This window comes from Dermacentor silvarum, chromosome 2, assembly GCF_013339745.2.
Source record: "Dermacentor silvarum isolate Dsil-2018 chromosome 2, BIME_Dsil_1.4, whole genome shotgun sequence".
NCBI classification, from domain to species: Eukaryota; Metazoa; Arthropoda; class Arachnida; order Ixodida; family Ixodidae; genus Dermacentor; species Dermacentor silvarum.
In genome coordinates this window covers 255,131,859-255,153,045 of record NC_051155.1, presented here as the reverse complement: position 1 = coordinate 255,153,045, position 21,187 = coordinate 255,131,859, and the positions used below count along the sequence as shown (strand labels likewise).

General features: G+C 45.2%; 1 protein-coding gene across 1 annotated transcript in view; it reads right to left on the bottom strand.

The window, feature by feature from the left end:
• LOC119440801 (zinc finger protein 629) overlaps positions 1-21,187 on the bottom strand; it is a 48,997-nt gene that overhangs the window by 11,945 nt on the left and 15,865 nt on the right. Inside the window, exons 3-4 of the mRNA XM_049663059.1 lie at positions 19,007-19,151; positions 1,725-2,113 (exon numbers count right to left, since the gene is read on the bottom strand). Coding sequence (XP_049519016.1) covers positions 1,725-2,113; positions 19,007-19,151 — 534 coding nt within the window. The remainder of the gene's footprint in view (positions 1-1,724; positions 2,114-19,006; positions 19,152-21,187) is intronic.

Genomic DNA, 21,187 nt, shown 5'->3' with positions numbered 1-21,187 from the left:
CAGCATTTTACAAATCTTGTAGTGCACAAGTTGGCAGGTATGATACAGTTCACTGACTAGATGCGACAAAATTGATGGTTGCAATTTTGTGCAAAGCTTCTCATGGAGGCACATAATCTTTGTTTGCATTATAAACAGTCAAGCCCACAAACAGTACCGGCTTTAAAGGGACACTAAAGGCAAATACTAAGTCAAGCTAAAGTGATGAATTAGTGCACGAGTATCTATAAAGTGTCAATATTATCGCGAGCAGAGCCTTAGTAATAGAGAAATTAAGGTAAATGCAGGACATGATTAGTGACTCCCCCGGGACATTCAGGTACTCGCCCGATTACGAAGGCACTCCTCATTTAAATTCTGTCACTAGTACTGAACCACTCGTTATAAAAACATCATTGTACTGTATTATAAGAAGAAAGAAAATACTACTTCACCAGTTCTATTACACTTTTACAAAAAAGAACTAACTGACATTACACCGTTGACAACAACGCGGGCGGTCAAAAGGTTTCGTGTTCGCTCGACTCTGTGCCGCCCGCACTTTCGCGTTTCAGTTTTTCTGTTAATGTGTAGTGTTGCGCTTGTTTTTCTGGCTCGCGAACCTTGCACTAACTGCAAGTAGCAGAAAATTCCACTTCCATGCGACGGACTTCGCGGAATGCCCAAACGGTCTACGCTACTTTACCAAAATCAGCTGCAGCGGCGCACCGTACCGCCATCTGTCGGGCGCCGTTACACTCACCAACGGCAGAAAATGGCGTATGCAACGTCACCACTCCTCAGTTGGCGTGGCGGGTGATTTGAATTGCAATAAAGGTATTTGGACCCTTCAGATCCAATTTTTGCGTAAACTAAGTCTTTTCTTTGCACGAGACAAGCGTTTCGAGGTTTCTGGAAAGGTATTTAAACAGTCCACTTCGACTTAGTATTTGCCTTTAGTGTCCCTTTAACAATATTTAGGACATAACAATGAGCATCCACAGCACCACGAACATTTGTCTGTGTTTTAGAGTAAAATAAACTGCTTACGACAACATTTCCATGCCACTTTATCAGCTGTAATAATTAAATCTGGCTACTGGGCATCTGTGCTGAGAGGAAAAATCACCTTCGAAACAGAAGAGGGGACAAAGGGGACAAAGCACAATGCGGCGAAGGTGGCTAGCGCTTTTCTCTGCCAGGATTTTTCTTTTTCCTTTCAGAGCAGACACCGAGCAGCCAGATTCAATTGATATAACGCCACATGGGAACATTATAGTAGGCAGGTTCATTTTACCATGGAACACACAAACGTTCCTCCGAGTAATTTTATAAGTGGGGAGTTCGACTGTACTTCTTTCTGTGTAATTAAAATGTTTGATGTTGGTCCCCTCAGTCTCTTTTCCTTTTGAACAACCCAGTTACCACAATTAATGGTTCTTTTTCTTGGCACCTGAATATTGTTATATTCGACTGTATGTGTCCTTCCACCAAATAATAAGAATAGTCGGTAGTGGTGCTTGTTCTGCTTATTTCATCCCCGCTTTTTTTTTCTGTGTGTTTCTTGAGCCAGTATTTTTTTACCTTCTTTCCTTTAACAACCACAACAAGCAAAGCAAGGAGTTCTTCCTGACCCGCCACAGATGTTACATTGTCACAACCAACGTTGAGAGCAAGCACTATTTTCTGCAATCGTGTGTGGCCTGATGGCTGAATGCACTACTAGTAAACATCATCTGACCTACCTTGCAAAGGACGGTGTTGTCCACAGTCACTCCCGCAGAAGCCATCACCTCCGCTGTGATGTCTTCTACCTGCTGCACTTCTTCCACTGCCTGCACCACCGTTCCGTGAAATTCAACTTCCTCCACATCCTCGTCAGGCACCAAGATGGTCTCGACAGCATCGGTTGGTTCCAGTTCACTTGATGCGGCTTCCATCACCTCAGCAGCCACTTCGAGGGCCTCATCAGGTACCACTTCACTGGGCATAACATCATCAGGTGCCACTTCGTGAACCAGAATTTCGCCAGGAACCACTTCACCATCTTGGCCTTCATTCTTGACTAGCACGCTGGCCGATATCTGAGCCAGCAGGGTCTGTGGGCTTGGCTGGCCAGACATGCTCCAGAGCACTGCATATTCAGTGAAGAAGCTGCAAAGTTTGTCTGACTAATGCATTCACAGTCAAACTGCACAAGCAGTAGCACCAAGGTATGCGCCACTCGCCCCATAGTGGAATGTGTTGATGCAGATAGGTTGCTTCCGAGCCACTTAACAGCATTCTCACTGGCAACCTTTACTTTCAAGAGCTAACGGTCCATATCCAGTGTGGCAAATGTCAGCACTTATCACCAGCAAACGAACACAAATTGAATTGAAAAGGTCACTGCTCACTCTTTTGAATGTCACACATGCCATCCAAAATTGTCATAGAGACAAAAGCACTCCCTTTATCATGACTTTTGTATTCCCTGTGGGGCCTTTAACTAATATTTTAATCAATATACCTTCAGCATTTCTCGTGTCCATACTGCACAACTGCTTCCAGGGACGCATCAATTGCACAAAACATGCTTTCCTCTAAGACAATAGCTTCAAGCATCTTTTCATATGCACCATCATGCCAATCTTGTTGACAGGCTTCCATTAAAGCCAACATCACATTTCTTTGTTCCTGTAAGCACACACTGTGTGCCCAAAGCCAGAATAGAAGTAAAGGTGAATATGAGGCATCCTTGATTATCAGGGCTTCAGGAGAGCTTCATTTTGGCAAAAGTTTGAGAACATAAGCAGAGAGCGAAATAAATTACAAATGCCCATACCAAAAATAAACATGAAACCAACACAGTAAAACCATTTCATTAACTATGAACATTTAACCAACTTTGAATATGTGTGCCAGAAAAATTATTTAGACTTTATTAGCACTGAAACAACACATATGCAGATACCTCCTTCATAGTTATGAAGGTGCAAAAAAAAAACAAAAAAACATGAGACGGCAGCAAAAGAGGAGACAGGTGCTTACTATAAAAGCAAAGGCATTATTAAAAGTGTGTGTGTGTTACACACAACAATGCACACATATGCACACTGTTTCTCACAGAAACTGATAAGGGTGTGCGAATAGCGACTTTTGAGACTGAATCAAATACAAATCCAATAGTGCCAATAGTATATATATATCCTAGCATAGTTAACAAGTTTCCGTCATCACATAGTTGTTGTATTTAGAAGAACAATGCAACCGATGCATATACATAATCTTTTCTTTATTTTCCCCATGTGATTTCCTTCTTCCACATACGATATTTCCTCGGGTGATTAAAAGAAAAAACTATTGCTTGCATAGCACATAGTCCCTCAGTGTTAAGGGCGTATTCTTAACTTGAACGCTCTTCCATGGGGTGGGCCGGTCTGCTTTTCCTGCAGTGAAGACAGCTCTCTAATTGATTAACTGTTGTGCGCTTGTGCCGTTACCTCTTGCCGTGACGTAGACGGACAGTCAGCAGCCTACGTGTTAACTTGAAGAGACGGGTGAGGTAGCGGTAGAGCCCACTCGAAGAAACCAGGACGATTGGTTGTGAACTTCTTCACAGCTTCTGGGTGCATTGCTTGAAACCTGGAAGCGTTGCATACTCGACCATCTTTCAAAAGAAAGGACGCTGGTCCTCGTTGCTCGATAATCCTCTTGGGATCCGAAAAGTGTGAAGAAATCTTGCCGCGAACTGTAGGCTTTCTTACGCGGATGCAGTCGCCGACAGCAAATTGTGTCGCTCGAGCTCCGCGACATCCATCTGTGTAAAGCTTTGAGTCTGACACGCTGATGCAGCATCTTCATTGCCTGTACTGGATTTTCATGAAAAGAGCTATCCGGCTGGCCAACGATGTTTAATCGCGTTCGTGCCAGTCGTCCATGCAACAAACAGTGGGTGCAACTTCCGTTGTGGCCCGAGGTGTGCAGCAGTAGATGCCCAAGTAATCTGAGACGGCGATGCGTATATCATGTCACTCATATATACTGCCATCTGCACAACAGACTTCAGAACTCTATTGAATCTTTCTACGAGACCGTTTGCTTGAGGGTGGTAGACAGACGAGAAACAATGGCATATACCATTTTCCTGAAGGAACTCTTCAAATTCAGCCGAGCCAAACTGCGTTCCATGGTCGGAAACTATCTCACTGGGGTAGCCTTCACGAGCAAACATTTGTACCAGGAAATTCTTGACCGTCGTTGTAGAAACTTGTCTTGAAAAATTTACTTCCGGCCATTTGCTGTGATAATAAGCGTCACTGCATAACGACAATCGACGGGAGCTTGTTCAAAGGGTCCAATAATATCAATACCAATCTTCTCCCAAGGTTTGCCAGGAAAAGCTACAGGCTGCGTAGGTTCTGCAGCTGGCCGCGTGGACTTATTGCAGGACTGACAAACAACACAGGTTTTAAGCAGTTGTTCAATGTGTTCATCCATTCGAGGCCACCAGTACATCTCTCGCAGTCAACGTTTCGTACGACTGATTCGGCAGAATATCTTCGTTCTTGTGGGCTCAATGTGCGGGAGGCAGCACCGCACCCAGTCCGTACCCAGAGGCATCGGTTGGGACAATGACAGGAAGGTTCGGATCAAAGAAATGTAGGACGTTGCAAGTTGTCATTAGCATTTTTAAACAGACGAAACTCTGTTCAGCAACTGGCTTCTAAGCAAATGGTTTGTTGCATCGAAGCAATGCCCGTAAAGGTTCCACAAGATCCGAAAAATGCAGAACAAACTTGGAGTAAAATCCCACCAGTCCTAGTAGGGAACGAAGTCCATTTACGTTTGAAGGCGCAGGAGCTTCTTTTATCGCTTGAATAGATGACGCTAGTGGGAAAAGTCCTCTGCCGTTCACAACATGCCCCAGAAACGCGAGTTTTGTGATGTCAAAAACGCACTTCTGATTAAGTTTGAGGTCTGCTTTAGAAAGCCGCTGCAAGACGGTGCAGATGTTTGAGAGATGATCTTCTCAAGAATCCAGACAATGATGTTGCCTATGTAGAACAGTACACCTTTGCATCCTTTAACCCTTTCCCTCCCGCTGACGAGTATAGTCGTCAAGAGATTTTGTACCAAAACGACCGATGACTATACTCGTCATCATCCACAAAAACTTGTCACACAGGGAACCAATGAAGTCTATACTCGTTGTGTTTCTTGACGCTAGATGGCCACACTTGTCCATGTTGTGTCTCGGCTTTCATTGTACTGCTGCCTCCTTGAAACGAGGCAATGAAAGTGCGCGTAACAGGAAGCTCTTCGACGCCTGCATCAGACGACAGCTCTCTAGAGTTTTGTACAGATATAGAAAGTGATATGTTCTGATGATGACGATTCTGTGGATGGACCAGAGGACCTAGCGGCCTCCCAGAGTTGGCCTCTGTGCCGCACCTTGCTTCAAAGTCTACCATACCAAGACGGCCTACTAACTGTGTTAGAAAAGTAACCACTATTCATGTACGTGTTTTTGCACCGTTTAGGTTATTTTTTCTTTGTATTCTCTTCTTTCATAGTTTATCGAATCCTGACAAACACTTTCTTGCAAGACACTGCGGCCATGCGGTGAAGCCATCTTCGAGCTATCTTTTTTACGCAATTCGTGAAATAAAGGAACCTCACTGCATTGGAATAATGGTGCCGTTTGATTCAGAAAAAAAAAGCTCTACAAATCGAGTGAAAGAAAATTTCTGGTAAATTTGGTACAATTTTCTTCTTTTTTCACGATAGGGAAAGGGTTAAATACAAGATGCATCACCTTCTGAAATGCTGATGGAGCTGAAGCCAAACCAAAGCACACACTCTTAAAACAAAAGAGCCCATCATGCGTAATAAATGCTGTCAGATCACGACTCTCGGGGTTGAGTTCCACTTCGTGGTAAGCAGACACTAAATCCAGCTTTGAAAATCGCTGGGCACCAGCTAAGCTATGCAGCAGCTCTTCTGTCTTTGGAAGTGGAAAGCTATCAATTATAGCTTTACTGGGTTCTCGCGGATCAATGCACATTCGTATTGATCCATCCTTTTTCCGAACCACCACTATTGGAGAAACCAACTGAGAGGCGTCAACACGCTCAATAATGTGTCAAGTTTCTGCAGTTTAGCTGACAAATGCTCTGTTTGCGCAGTAAGCTGCGCAAACAGTAAAGGGCAACCTTCAGAGCTTGCTGGCAACGGGTGAAACAGGCTCGCAAACCTCAACTTTGTTTGAATACATTGGAAAATGCAAGCTGTTTGTCAAACAGATGTTCGTATTCTGAACGTAGCTCAGGTGGCAATACAGGAATGCTAGGGGTCAATGCAAGACACTGAAGCAATGTACAGCCTCCCGCATTTTTAGCTATATCGTGCGAGAACACTATAACATGGTCGTACGTTGCCCTGGAGGGAACATAGCTTTAGACAACTCTTGCACAGGAGAGTGTTTAGTGCACTTGAGAGTATTTCTGCCGGTCTCGCTGATTATCGGCACTGACGTGTGATGGACACTCACGCGATTTAGCTAAAAATGCGGGAGGCTGTATCTCCAATCTTCATTTGTAGTGCCGCAATGGCATCTAGGCCCAGAACAGTGGTGCCTTCAGACAACATACAGAATAATGCAAGCACTTCTGTCTTGGAATGTAGCTGAGGCGACAAAGCATCCTTGAACTCCTATTTTTGACTTGGAGTAGTTGAAAAGCTGCACTGAGGTAGGCTTCAAAGGGCAAGTGCTTTCGAGCGAATGGTGATATAGTTCTGCTAGAATAGCGACAGACAATCCCGCATCAACCAGAAACAAAATAGCCTGGCCTTCCATGCAGACGGATGCATAAATGCCGTGTTTGTGTCCCTAGACAACACGAATTGTTTTTTCACTACCGTGTGAGCTAGAGCCGTTGTCGTCAACTTGAACTTTTGCTGAATGATTTTGCAGAAGTGCTTTTGTTGAACTTTTGTCCAGACGACTTACACATAAAATCTAGATACCCAATCTTCCCACAGCACCGAAATCTGCACTTGCGCACCTTATATGCACGACTATTTGCAAGGTGGTCAGTCACTCCACAACGATGGCATGCTCGAAGGTTCATGGCACCTTGTATTGGATGCCCGTATGCTTGTCACAACGTATATACATGTTCATCTGTCTGGTCTGATGATTGAGGAAAACTTTGTGCTTTTTCAACATGACGAATTGAGGCATCATCATCGCAAAATTCCTTAGCTTGACTCACGGCCTGTTCATACTGATTTGCGATCGTGAGAGCGTCAGTGAGGAGCCTTCAAATAGTAACTGCTCACGTAGATGATGATTTGTCGTTTTTGAGACAAGCTGATCATGTAGCATGTCATTGGTAAGGCTTTCAAAATTACAGTCGGCAATGAGGCTTTGTAAAGCAGCGATGTATTCTTCCACTGTCTCACCTGCATGTTGAGCACAACCAAACCGCTGTTGAGCCACGATGACGTTGACTGAACGCTTGAAATGGTCAGAAAGCAAATGATTGCAGAGTCCAACACGTCCTTCATCGAAATGGTGTCACCTGCACTCGAAGAGTCGACAGCAGGAGTAGTGGTAGTAGTGGTACCAGAGCCCAACGGCAAGTTCGCTGACTTCAGTGCAGAGAAAATCCGCTGCCCCTCCATGCTAAGACAGGTGAGCAGAATTGCTCTGCGGCATTCGGCTGGAAGCTCAGAAGCCACCATATACATCTCAAAGGCCTGCTTCCACTGGTCCCATGAGACAGCCGGATGACTAGGTGAAGGCAGGAAAGGCGGTGGCAGTTGTAATCCCAGGACGCTTATTGTGGTGATCTGGCAGGGGAAATCGCCAGGAAACTTGCCCTTGCGTGGATTGAATCCTCGTCACCAATATGTGGTATTTAGAAGAGCATAGAAGAACGATGCAACTGATGCATATACATCATCTTTTCTTTGTTGTCCCCACGTGACTTCCTTCTTCCATATACGACAATAGTATGTTATGAAGCATTGTTTATTAAAAGCGCAAATGGAGCATTAGGAACAAACAAGTAGTTTCTTCACAGTTACTTTCTTGTTCTATTTGATTCAGTCTTTGAATCCAATAGAACTCTATTCGATTCGTGTACACACCGAGCCTCTGTGGTGGGAACAGCACTAAGGACGAAGTGAAGGCACATAAAAAGATGAACAAGCTGAGGTATGCTCAGCACAGTATGCCTTTACTTGATGCTTGTCCTTAGCACTGTTCCCGCTTGAAAATTTATTAACGAACTGACGATTTGCAAAATAGTGTCAACACCAACAAGCTGGTGTTTACACCGCTAGTAAGAACTTTCATGCTCCGGCAAGCTCCATCTGACGAGCTACCAAAGTTCTTCGCGCCATATCAATTCGACAACAGCATATTTCGCAGCAAAGCTCTATTACTGAGAGACTGGCTTCTGTATTAACCAAACGGGCAAACCATTCATCACATATAGTACGACCTGAAACGTTCGACAGCTCATCCGACAGTCCAGAAAGGTGGATAGCTTCCTATGAACAAGTGAGAAGAACAATGGATGGCTGTCTGATGAAGACCTAGTGATTAACATGCGACTGTGATTCCTTAGCGGGATAGCAAGAAAGTGGCATGAGTGGTGACTTTCGCAACAAGAGCCTGAACCTTGGTTTAAATGGAAGAAGAGCTTCCTACCAACTTTCAGCAAGAATCCGAATGAGCAGTGGCATGAGGCACTATTTTACCATTTCAAGTCCAGCTTGCCACTCAAGTATTTTCTGGAGAAACAGCAACTTCATCGCCTCGCTAAACTTGTACTGTTGCTGTCATTACTTTTTGTGCTGATCATCCACGGATTACCTAGAGATTTGCAATGACAGGTTCTAGCGAAAGGTCCGAAAACGCTCGGAAGTGCCCTTAGAGCTACTAAAACTATTTCTGAATTCCTGGACTGAGTGAAGCAACAAGATTAGACGAGACTACGCAGGGACGCCAAGCATCAATCGCTTGGACGAGAAGTGTCCGTCAGTGTTGGTAGGTGTCAGACCTAACTTTGGTGCGAGCATTGCAAGACCTATAACTCCCGTACAGAAACCCACAGAGTCAAAACATGAAGAGCAGGAAGAAGCAGAGGAAAATTCTAAACATGTCTCTACAGCAAATGAGACTGTCCAACTTATGTCATCAAGTTTATTCCATGCACAACTCGAAGTGAATGGTGAGACTATGCGAGCTCCTTGTAGACATCGGAGTTCAGTTTCAATTATAAAAAGAAGCAGACCCAAGGCAGAGAACATATTTACAGGAAAAACAGTCGTCATGCGAGGCTATTACGGGTATGAAAACGAACACAGCAAATGGATGTGCCTAAAACTTATTTACCAGTCACGAACTGCAGAAATACTGGCACTGCTTATCGAAGGCCAATATTGAGTATGACTTTCTACTCTCCCGTCCAGACATGAGATTGCTAAAGCTTGACATACACTAGGGTGACACTGTGTTTGTGAGCCAAGATGTGCATGAGCCACAACCTGCGGGGAAAGGAGTAAGAAATTCGCACTGTGAAGAAAGAAAATGTCATTCATATAGTATATCGTAGCGGCACCAAGAACCGTGCAAGTGCTCGCAGGAAGGGTGGCACCAAGGAAGCCCAACGCGCTCACCTATGACGAAGTAGTCAAAACACTGGATGATTACTTCGACCCAAAGCGCCACGAAACTACGGAAAGTTTTTCAACTACGGAAGGTTTTTCAACTGCTCTCAAAAGGAAGGTGAGCCTGTTCATGAATTTATTCTGGAACTACAACGCATTGCCGACAATTGTAATTTTGGCACAATGCTCGATCGAATGCTTCGAGACCGTATTGTATGCAGTGTATGGTCCAGCGCGTTGTAGAAGCATTTGCTGGCAAAGAAAAATTTAACACTGCAGGAAGCGGAAACCATGGTGCTCGCAGCCGAAGCGGCGGAAAAAGGGGCGGAGAAAATAAGCTCAGAGCTAACAGTGCTTAACGTTGATGCGCAACAGAGAACGGGAAACGAGGTGGTGTCAGAATGTAGCCGGTGTGGCAGCAGCAGGCATAGCAGCAATGCTTGTGGTTGGTTGAGGGCACGGTGCTACCGCTGCGGTAAGCTAGGGCATATTGCTAAGAAGTGCTTGAGCGACGGCCACGGTCTAAGGCCTAGGTCAAGCAGGCGAGCACCTGGGGACGTACGCGGTCGAGCTCTTGCAGTAAATGCTGACTCAAATGACGAAGACTTTGATGATGCTACGCATGTGTGGACACTAAGCTCGGCACGTATTGCTCAGTTGGAACCGCCTATCAAACGCACTTTCACTTGGGGTGGTGTGGACATGTCAATGCACGTAGATACTGGCTCCCCAGTGTGTGTCGTACCAAGGCAAATTTTCGAGAAACACCGACAACAATGGCCAATTCCGAAGCCCACAAACATCAAGCTATCATGCTACCTCGGAAAAATTCCAGTGATGGGAGAATTGCGTGTGCCGGTGTCGTATAATGGCGTATCCTTTGACTGTCCCTTGATCATCCTAGACTGTACAGGTCCCAGTCTATGCGGACGTGACTTGATCGCCCAGATTGCAAAGTCAGGAATGCCAATCTTCAACCTGAGGGCCCAGCCGGACACCCATTCGGGAACGACCACGTCTGCCGTAGAGAACATCCTCGCCGAGTTTCAAGACGTGTTCCAGCCAGAAGTCGGAGTGATTGATGGGCCCCCGGCGCGCCTGCTGCTAAAGGAGGGAGCCACACCAAAATTTTGTAAGGCTCGTTCTCTGCCGTTCGCTTTATGCGATAAGGTAACGCAAGAATTGGACAGGCTTGTGTCACAGGGAGTGCTGTCACCCGTCACACACTCGGAGTGGGCTACGCCCATTGTGCCGGTTTTGAAAAAGGATGGCACCGTGAGAATTTGCGGTGATTTTAAAGTCACTTTAAACCAATGCTGCAAGTTGGAGCAATACCCCTTGCCTCTGATCGATGATATGTTCGCTAGCCTGAACGGAGGCAAGTATTTCAGCACCCTCGACTTACGTGATGCGTATAATCAAATTCTCTTGGATGAAGACTCGCGGAAGCTTTGCGTTATCAACACGCACCGCGGGCTATTTGCGTACAACAGATTGCCGTTTGGTATTGCTTCGGCACCAGCTATCTTCCAGCGGTAAATTGAGACTGTTTTGCAGGGCTTATGTGTTCAGGCTTATCTGGATGATGTTGTGGTATCTGAAAAAGATGAAGGTGGACAGGATTTACGGCTCGTGCTGCAACGATTCAGAGAGCGTGGAGCAAAACTGCGGCTTGACAAATGCAAGTTCCATGAACAGTCTGTCACGTATCTAGGGCACAGAATAGATCAAGAAGGTCTTCACCCGATGGAAAAAAATGTGGAAGCAATCTTAGAGGCTGCAGAACCACGGAATGTCGGCGAATTGCGTTCATTTTTGGGCATGCTCACATACTATTCCAAGTTTCTACCTAACTTGTCGTCTCTGCTTGCACCACTGCACCAGTTGCTCGAGAAACACTCGCGGTGGAAGTGGGAAAACGTGCAGAAAGCAGCGTTTCTAACGGCAAAGCGCAGTCTGCGGGAGGCAGGAGTGCTCGTACACTTTGATCCGAAGAAACCACTGAAACTAGAATGTGATGTGTCACCGCATGGTATTGGAGCCGTATTGTTTCACACTGATGGGAGTGTCAACAGACCCATCGGGTTTCGTTCCCGAACGCTGACCAAAGCCGAGCGAAATTATTCGCAGCTGGAGCGAGAGGCCCTTGCTCTCGTGTTTGGTGTATCTAAATTTCGGGACTATCTTGCAGGCCACGAGTTCACCTTGGTCACCGACCACCAGCCGCTCCTGGGCCTCCTGAAGTCTGACAGGCCTACACCACCACTGGCTGCTGCTCGTATCCAGCGGTGGGCGCTGTATCTCGGAGGATTCCGCTACAGGCTACAATACTGTCCTGGCAAGCTGCTCATCAATTCAGATGCCCTGAGCCGCTTGCCCCAAGAGACGAACGAGTCGGAGGCCGGAGGTGAGCCTGCTGATTATCTCCTAGCATTGGAAACCTTCTCAGACGGGACTATTTCACTGACGGAGTTAAAACGAGAAACGGCAATTGACCACATCTTATCAAAAGTCGTAAGATATGTACTGCAGGGCTGGCCAGCAAATAAGGCTGCGGAAGCGGACATGAAAGCATTTTCTGACCGGAGATTGGAGCTGTCCGTAGCACATGATTTATTGTACTGGAGTCGGAGAGTTGTGATTCCAGAAAAACTGCACGCACGAGTGTTGGAACACTTGCATGAAACGCATCAGGGCTCCTCGGCCATGAAGGCAGTCGCCAGGTCCTCTTTTTGGTGGCCGGGTCTCGATAGCGATATCGAACGGCTATCCGCTTCCTGTAAAAGATGCATTCAAAACCTGCCTATGCCGGCAGCCGCACCAGCAAGGAACTGGCCTAAGACAGAGGAGAGCTGGGAAAGAGTACACGCTGACTTTGCTGGGCCGGTCGCGGGTACAATGATCCTCGTGCTTGTAGACGCCCACAGCAAGTGGATACAGGCTGTTCCCATGAAGAGAGCAAGCACCTCTGCTACTGTGAGCTGCTTGAGGAATATATTCTGTCGATTCGGTATTCCCCGTACCATCGTAACAGATAATGGCACACAATTCACCAGCGAGGAGTTCGCGACATTCACGAAGCGGAATAATGTAACTCACGTGCGCACGCCTGTGTACCACCCGCAATCAAACGGGTTAGCGGAAAGGGCTGTTCGCACCATTAAAGACGGCCTCAGAAAGATGGGCAACGGCAGCATAGGGGATAACCTGGATCGTCTTCTTTTTAATTACAGACGGACTCCCCTCAGTTCTGGAAAATGCCCTTCTGAACTTCTCTTAGGCTACCGCATCCGTTCCCGCTTGGACGCATTATTCCCCCCCATTCATGCAGGATCTACAAAAACGGACGAGTGGACGGTGCCAGCGGACGTCGCCGTTCATGTCCGTAATTACGGGCAGGGAGATAAGTGGACTCCGGGAAGAACCGCATCCGTATCCGGCGCCCGAATGGTCACCATTGATACACCTTAGGGACCCGTACGGCGGCACGTTGATCAGGTGCGCTCGGCCCAGTCAAGCCCGGTGCAGTGTGAACCTATTCCTGAAAACAAGCAAGAGACAGAACCATCCACGAAGCAGGTAGTGTCCCCAGTACGACCACCTGTCCAGGGGCCGACGCAAGACACCCCACCTGCAGATGCTGGCGAAGTACCGCTACGTCGTTCATAGCGACAACGGAAACCACCACAGCGTCTCTACAATCTTAAGGGAAGAGAAATGTAGCAACGGAACCTATCTGGCTACCATCGTCGCTTATCACGACAAAGCTAGTCACACGTGGGCACAAGCAGTGCTCACTTCCCCCTCTCCCCTCCTGGCTATAAAAGCCCGATTCTACGATCAATAAACGCTCTTTTCTTATGCTTGCACGGGACTCGTCTCATTCGGGGATCGGAGCGCGCGCTGGGTGGGACCTTACGATGTAACAATATGCATCACCGATAACGATAGCATCCAAGGAAGAAGGAAGCCTTCGACTCTTCGCAGACTATAGAGCAATTAACAACCAGACACAGCTCATTCAATTCCCTATGCTTAGAATAGTTGGAATTATTGACGACACAGGTGGATGTACTTGGTTTTCTAGGATAGACCTTTGTAAAGGCTTTTGGCAAGTACCACTTCAAGAGGATACAAAGCAGTATATGGCTTTCATAACTCTGTCTGACATCTACAAGTAAAACCGCCTCCTTTTCAGATGGAAGAAGTCGCCCAGCTGGTTTCAGAAAATGATGAACATGGTTCTGGATCCAGTCATTGGCCGCTTCTGCAATGTCTACAATATTGTCTATTCTAAAAGTGAGCGTCTCCATGAATAACACCTGGCAGATGCCCCCGCAGCTTTGTCAGAAGCCAACCTAAAGGTCAATTTTAAGAAGAGTGAATTCTTCAAAACAAGGCAACTTTCTTAGGTAGAGTACTGGATGGCACTACAAAGAACAAAAGAAAGAATCGGTGGCCCGCATTGCAAAACTCTTGAAACCTTTTGATGTTCACTCACTATCGGTGTTCTTGGGGTTGGCAGGACATTTTAGAGCATTTCTCCAAGACTATGCTCACAAAACTAGGTATCTGATTAGACTAACACAAAAGGACGTACCATTCTGTTGGACGGGTGACTGTGAGGTGGCCTACAATGAGCTAGTACAAGTTTTCTCGTCTGATCCAGTCCTCAGATTTCCGGACTTTGCTCTACCATTTAGGATCAATACAAATGCATCGCACTACGGAACAGGAGTGATACTATACCAGTGAGACGCAAGCCAGCCGAATAATTGCCAACTAAGCGTAATTGGCTACCATAGCTACACATTTAAGAAAGCGGAGATTAACTACACGACGACAGAGAAAGAAGCTCTAGCCGTTTTAAAGGCAATTCAGTACTTCCGTTCCTACCTGGAAGGTACCAGACTCAAGTTGTACACAGCTCATGAGGCACTTATCCACCTTTTTAAAATGACGTAGCCAAAAGGAAAAGTCGCACGGTGGGCCAGCGAGCTTCGACAGTTCGACTTTGAAGTGAATCAGTGTCCAGGAGCTTTTAAGAGAGATGCGGAAGCAATGTCCAGATTGGGGGTCATATTTGTTGATGTACAATACGAAACAATAGGTGCCGCCAAAATTTGGGAAGGAACTGAACCTTTACAATGGACACAGACAGGTAGAATTGCAGTGCCTCCCACATTTTCTTGAGTTTTATGTGCCAAAACCAGTTCTGATTATGAGGCACGCCGTAATGGAGGGCTCCGGATTAATTTTGACCACCTGGGGTTCTTTAACATGCACTACAACGCAAGCAGCAGTGCCTCCCACACTGATTCCAAAAATCCTGGAGCGTTACCACAATAGTACCCATTCGGGTAGTCATGATGGTTTTCGGCGGACCTACAGGAAACTGACGGAAAGGATTACATGGCTCCGTATGAAAGAAGACACGAAAAGATATGTGCAGTCATGTCACAAATGCCAGGTGAATAAAGTAACATTTAAACAATTAACTCAACAAATGATATTACCGAAGCATCGAGCACACCATTAGGAATTCTACACATGGACTTTGCTGAACTCTAAAAAAAATTTAAAAAACCTGAAAACAAGAAAACGCAAGCATTCCTGCTGTGTGTGGATGAGTGCACCAGGATGGTGGCAGCAAAACCGGGGAAGGAGGACACCAACAGTGTGATCTCCTTTTTAAGCCGAAACATGTTTGACAACATGAAAGCATTAGTGTCAGACAATGGACCTGCCTTTCAGAGCCATCAACTTAAGCAATGGGCCGAGCGGCGTGGAGTTACGCTCAGTTTCACAGCTCCATATCACCCAGCAGCTAGCTGAGCAAGCTATTCGTGACATCAAACAGTACATAAATATGTATCCAGACTTCCCAGCTGGATGGAAGTACTGCCTTGAAGCGGCGGTAGCTTCTCATAACCAATCCTGTACAACAGCTCTGGGATGCTCACCAACACTCCTTGCTGCCCTACTGGGAACCCGACCTATTTACCAGCCAACACGTCTTTAGGAGTTCAAGCAGCGCTGAAACTGACAGAAGAGAGAAGTAACAAAGAGAGCAAAGTATTGGGAAAGAATGAAAAGGAACTTTGACAAAAAAAATTCACCGATGATTACGATACTCCCCAATGCAAAATTTGAGCACAGCTCTATACGTGTTTTCATTTCGGGATATATTAGCTGGCATGGACAATCTGTCTCGTGCGGCACGTTGCAATCGGAGCGAAGTGTGGCGCGATTGCCTCGCTAATCGGTATATCGCGAGAGCCAGCGCATGGGTGACGTGTTGGCGCGCGATTCACAGCAGCCGCCGCAACAGACCTCCGAGACGATGCGTGCTACTCTGACACCATCTCCGTAGCCATCATTGCCACACTACACTTTTCTTTGCACGCTTTCGCCATGCCCTCCTGCTCCTCCGCCTTATGGTTCCGCTGCACCCTCCCCCTTCCTCCGCGTATCTTTCATCCCCGCTGCGCTCTGCTTTCATCCTTCGCTGCGCTCGTTCACTCGGTTACAAGCGACAATGCCGACGCTTGCCGCAGGAACAAGCGCCCAAGAGCTGCGCTCTAAAAACAAAACGCAGCGATGCCAAGAACAGAGGTTGGAGACTTGGTGCTAGAGAGAAAAGGGCTGTCGAACTCGGGCTTAAACCACAGAGGGCCATTCTCTGTTGTCAAAACAGCAAGCCAACAGGGAATCTTAAGGACTGTCTGGTGTAGGCCCCATTGGCACCCGTTGAATAAGCCTTTATAGCAAATGTTTTTAAATACCATCCCAGGAAGGATGAAAACAAGGGCGGGGGCAATGACGCATGCTCAGGTAGTTGAAGAAGACAAGACAGAATCCGCAGTAAGGGGGCTGGGAGGCAGAGGAGAATAAAGAAGTTAGAAATGGTGGCATGAAGAGTACTCCGTCTGTTTATTATGTATGGGCTTGTTACACATCTATGAACATTCTTAATAAATACTTTTAGTTGATAGGTAAGTGCTCAAACTGAGTTTGTTTTTGTAATTTTATAATCTACAACTCACCCAAGTGATCATTTTGACTTCCACATCACTAATGCCGTCATTGCTCTATTCTTTCAATAAGCCTGGTGGTCAGCTAGTTATATTTCCCATTATTGTTTACAGGCATAAGATTTAAACTATTAGAAATCTGGCACTAGTGTCTACGTGTGCGACACTTCATCCAGCATGAAGGATTTGTCTTCACCCTTCTGGCTTCAAACAGCTGTCACAGTTTAACGTAATATTATCATTTACCCTCAAATTTTTACCACTGTATTTTCAAGAATATCTAAAATAGTTGCTCACGGCAAATGTAAGTGCCCAAAAGCCATCCAAATCTAACAAGATGCACACTCAGAAGTATTGAGATTTACTTAAGCACACAATAATACGTAATAAAGTCAACATTAAAGATGCCATTACGCTAAGAAAATTCTGTGCAATTAGCATGCCACCAGAGGTGAACCTCAAGGAACTATGAGAGAAGCGGCAATTTCCTTTCTTAATGAAGCCTTGCCAAACTCATCATTCTGATGATGATTACATAGCATCTCTCTGTCTATGTATGAAACCATTGATGGCACCAAACCAGCTGCATCACACTCTACATCACATTCCTGTGTTCAGGGTTCACCAAGAAAGCGTGCTCGCATGGGCCATAAATAAACAAATGAATTCTGGCGAGAGGAAAAGTAAAAGGAAAACCAAGTGGAGACAGGATAGGGCGCCAAACTTTTCAACTAGTTTTATTTCCAGCACATCACCCAAATATATATAGCACATCACTTAATATATATATAGCGCATCAAATATATACAGCACATCACCCAAATATAGCAGCACTTGACTGCCTTGTATGCAGCGCCTGGTTTAGCACGTGCAGGTGACTTGACACCAAATATATAGAATTTTATATATTTATATATATTTGGGTGATGTGCTGGAAATAAAACTAGTTGAAAGTTTGGCGCCCTATCCTGTCTCCCCTTGGTTTTCCTTCTTTTCCTCGCGCCACAATTCATTTGTTAAGCTATGCACCAACTCGCCCAACGCACTACCTTGCTAATGCATGGGCCATGTTGATTTCTTCACACCCTTTTCTTTATCTATAAAAGTACAAGCAGCTACAATGCAATTGCTCTGTAATATACAGAAAGGCTCAATTAAAGCAGGACAATTCGTGGATTAATGCTACCAGGAATGAGTAGTCCTTGCAGCAACTCCAGCGATACGAATGCTATGAGTCACTGTAGCATTCAGCCTCCTCGAAAGATGTGGCAAATGCCAGTAACGTGAGGGTGCACGAGCTGTTTGTATTTATTCTTTCCTGTGTGAAATAAACCAGTCAGTAGTTAGCTGAGCGCCTGTCCTCTGTCTTGTGTTGCCATTATTTTTGCACTGCTTTTACTATGTAGTTCTTGCAATACTTATTCATAAAAATTTGATGGTACACTTTCAACACCTGCTTATTTATATTTACTTTTATTCTCACGACAATAGATGGAAAGGGACTGGAATGAAATGCCATGAAACATGGCTTGAAATTGTTCCGAGACCCGACAACGGGCACAGCAAATGGCAGCACAGTACAAGCGCACCAGCACTCAATAAAAAAAATAATAATAATAAAAAAATAGCGGGGGGGAGCAACTCAAATGAGATAACAATCAGCATCTTATATAAACACGAAGCAAGTAAACTTCAGGCAGACAGCTTATATAGGCTAAGAAGACATTTCACTATTCTTATGCCAAATTTTTTTACAGAAGAAAAGAACTATACTACAAAATTGCACTGTTAGTAAAAAGGAAATAATGGTTCACTAAGCTGCACTGCATAGTACAAGTTATTGTGATGAAAAGAACTATAAAGTGCTTTCTGGGCAATGTAAGAATGTTAGCATTATTTTTCTTTCATATGATTATTCAATGTATTAGGGTCAATAAGATGTAAGCTTGAATATGTCAACAGTTTTAAAGCAGATTTAATTTTCTTGATGTAGTACAGACATTGCCAATGTTTCTTTTTTTGGCAGCACACTATTGGATGTTGTGCCCAGTTGGGCCTGGTTGGCACATCTTGATAAAGGGAAGATTTAACAGCATGACTCAAAAAGAACGATAAGGTCAGGGCTCTAACAACCAAATGCTTTATTTTCTTGACGCAGGACATAAGAGCATGTGGAAGGCAGAAGCAAAAGATCTGCATGATTGTCTATTTCTTTTGCCAATAATGACAAGGATACCCTTGTGTCAAGATAACAAAAGTTCCAAAGAGTCCTGCAGGCGTGCTGTTTGTGGGACTTTATCTTACAATTTTTCAATATACAGGCCATACACCTCTGACAGTGGTGATATGACTGTAGGGGGATCTTGCTAGTGGAGCTGCATGTTTACATAGGCAGTCACTGATACATCTTGCAGTTTGACTGATGTAATAGCAATTGCATGCGAGTGGAATCTCGCGCGTAGCATGCGCGGGCATTCAACAAAACAATGAGTGTGTTATAATGCAACTGCTTTTATTTTTTTATTCTTGCTTCATTTTTCAGCATAATCCGCCAAATTTGATGTTGACAAAGATTACTTTCAATCTAGATTTCGCCACAATTTTCACTATGTTATGGGACATGCTGCGTAAGGAATAACAGCAGTCCTAAAAGGCTGTAATAGTTGTTACTTTTTTACCACCTTTTATTTCACCCATTACAGTTACTGCAACACCAGACAGAACATTGTTCAGATAGCCAACATGTTTTAGCCATTGAATTTGCGCTGAAAAGCTTGTTTTCAACTAGGGCAGCTGTCCCAGACATGATTTTGCTATACTTCACTTGCTATACTTCACAAAGTTTTGAATGTGCTGAAGAAAACAATGCAAGGCCTTTTCTTGAGCAAGGCACACATGACCAGGTTAAAAAGAAATCTTCAGATCTAAATATCTTGTGTTGTCGGTAACTGGCCTGTTCCATCACTAAAAGAAATTTACTCATTTCCTCTCTAAAGGCATCTAAAATTCATTCAACATTTTGCTGCTGGTCACATTGATATGGGAGAAAAATTAGGTTCGACAATGTTACGGTCGTCTACTGTAGGAAAATTATGAATCTCCTGTCAATTGTGGCTCCTTCTGTGTCGCACTGTTCTGGTCTTTAACATAATATATGAGCGACAATCACAGATTAACTACCTGTTCTAGTACACAATATTTAGGAATAACATTCAGGTTGGGTATTTTCTCGCATCTCGTCAAGGCACGCTTCTGCTTGGTAGGACTGCTTTTATGTGTCGTAATTGTACACCAACTTGCATTGCCCAAATCTCTGGTTGCGCTCGAGTTGTGCTTCGAGCAGCAAATGCGGCGAATTGAGAAATTTGCGTATGTGACTGACGCGTCAAAAAAAGGAGTGACATTTGCCTACGACGACTTTTAACAGTCGAAGGCATTTGCATCGCATCGAAGGCATTCGCATGCGATCGGAGTCTCCGCGACTACAAAGCAGCGTTTCCTCTGTACACATGCTTAGCCCCCCCTCTTAACAAGAGACAAAATCTAAACTCCAAACTCGGCTGCCTTGAATACATCAATCACGTGCAGTCACTCCAACTTAAACCGATCCCGCGGAATCGTAAGTTTAAAAACGCCAGCTTAGCAACGGCTACCACGCTGGGAAGCTCGGCCGTGCTACAGCTCAGTGCTGATGATTGTGCCAAATCTTCCGAGAACAGAGAGCTGTTAGTTTTTATTAGCCTGGGTACTTTCTGACAATACTGGGGACTGGTAACGCTGCAAGACGCCCAGATCCCACGCAAAATTATTTGAATGAAAACAACAATGGGCCACAACCTCGGCAGAGCAGAGGGGTGGTGGGTAGGGCGAAAAAAGGCCTCGCCCGGTAGTTTTCTCGCCCTACCACCGGCACATTTGCACAACTAAAATTTAGGACAAAAGTTGCAGCACTCACCTCAACTTAAAAATCTAACTAAAACCTCCGAGTGTGACAGCAAGACTCGAAATAAAGAGAAGAGTGCACTACCGACGAAAACGCAGCAACCAGTGTGGCTACCACCTTTCCAGGCCTAAATTTGTCGTGAAACCCAACAATGCCCTTTGGTCGAAGCAGGCGTGCAGAATCGGCCAACTTGACCACTTCCCGGATTATAGTAGTTTCGTACACACACACACACACACACAAAAAAAAATCATGCCAGTAATGAGTGAGCTTGCAGGTCAGGAACCACAATCTGCGAAAAGACCAATTCAGATTTTTTAATTATTTCTTTTATTCAACGTGTTGGGTTTCACGCAGCAAATGAAAGTGAGAAGTCCGTCACCACCATTAGAGTGTACTAGATTGTACCGATTGTACACTCTACTAATTCTAGCCACTGTAACTCTACCACCATGGAGGAAGGAAAAAAACTCCATGGTCACCACGGTCATGGTGATCCGTCCAGGGAAATGTCCCTAAATTTAGGCATTTTAAGACTTGTTTAAGGAAATAAATGTTTTCAAATCTA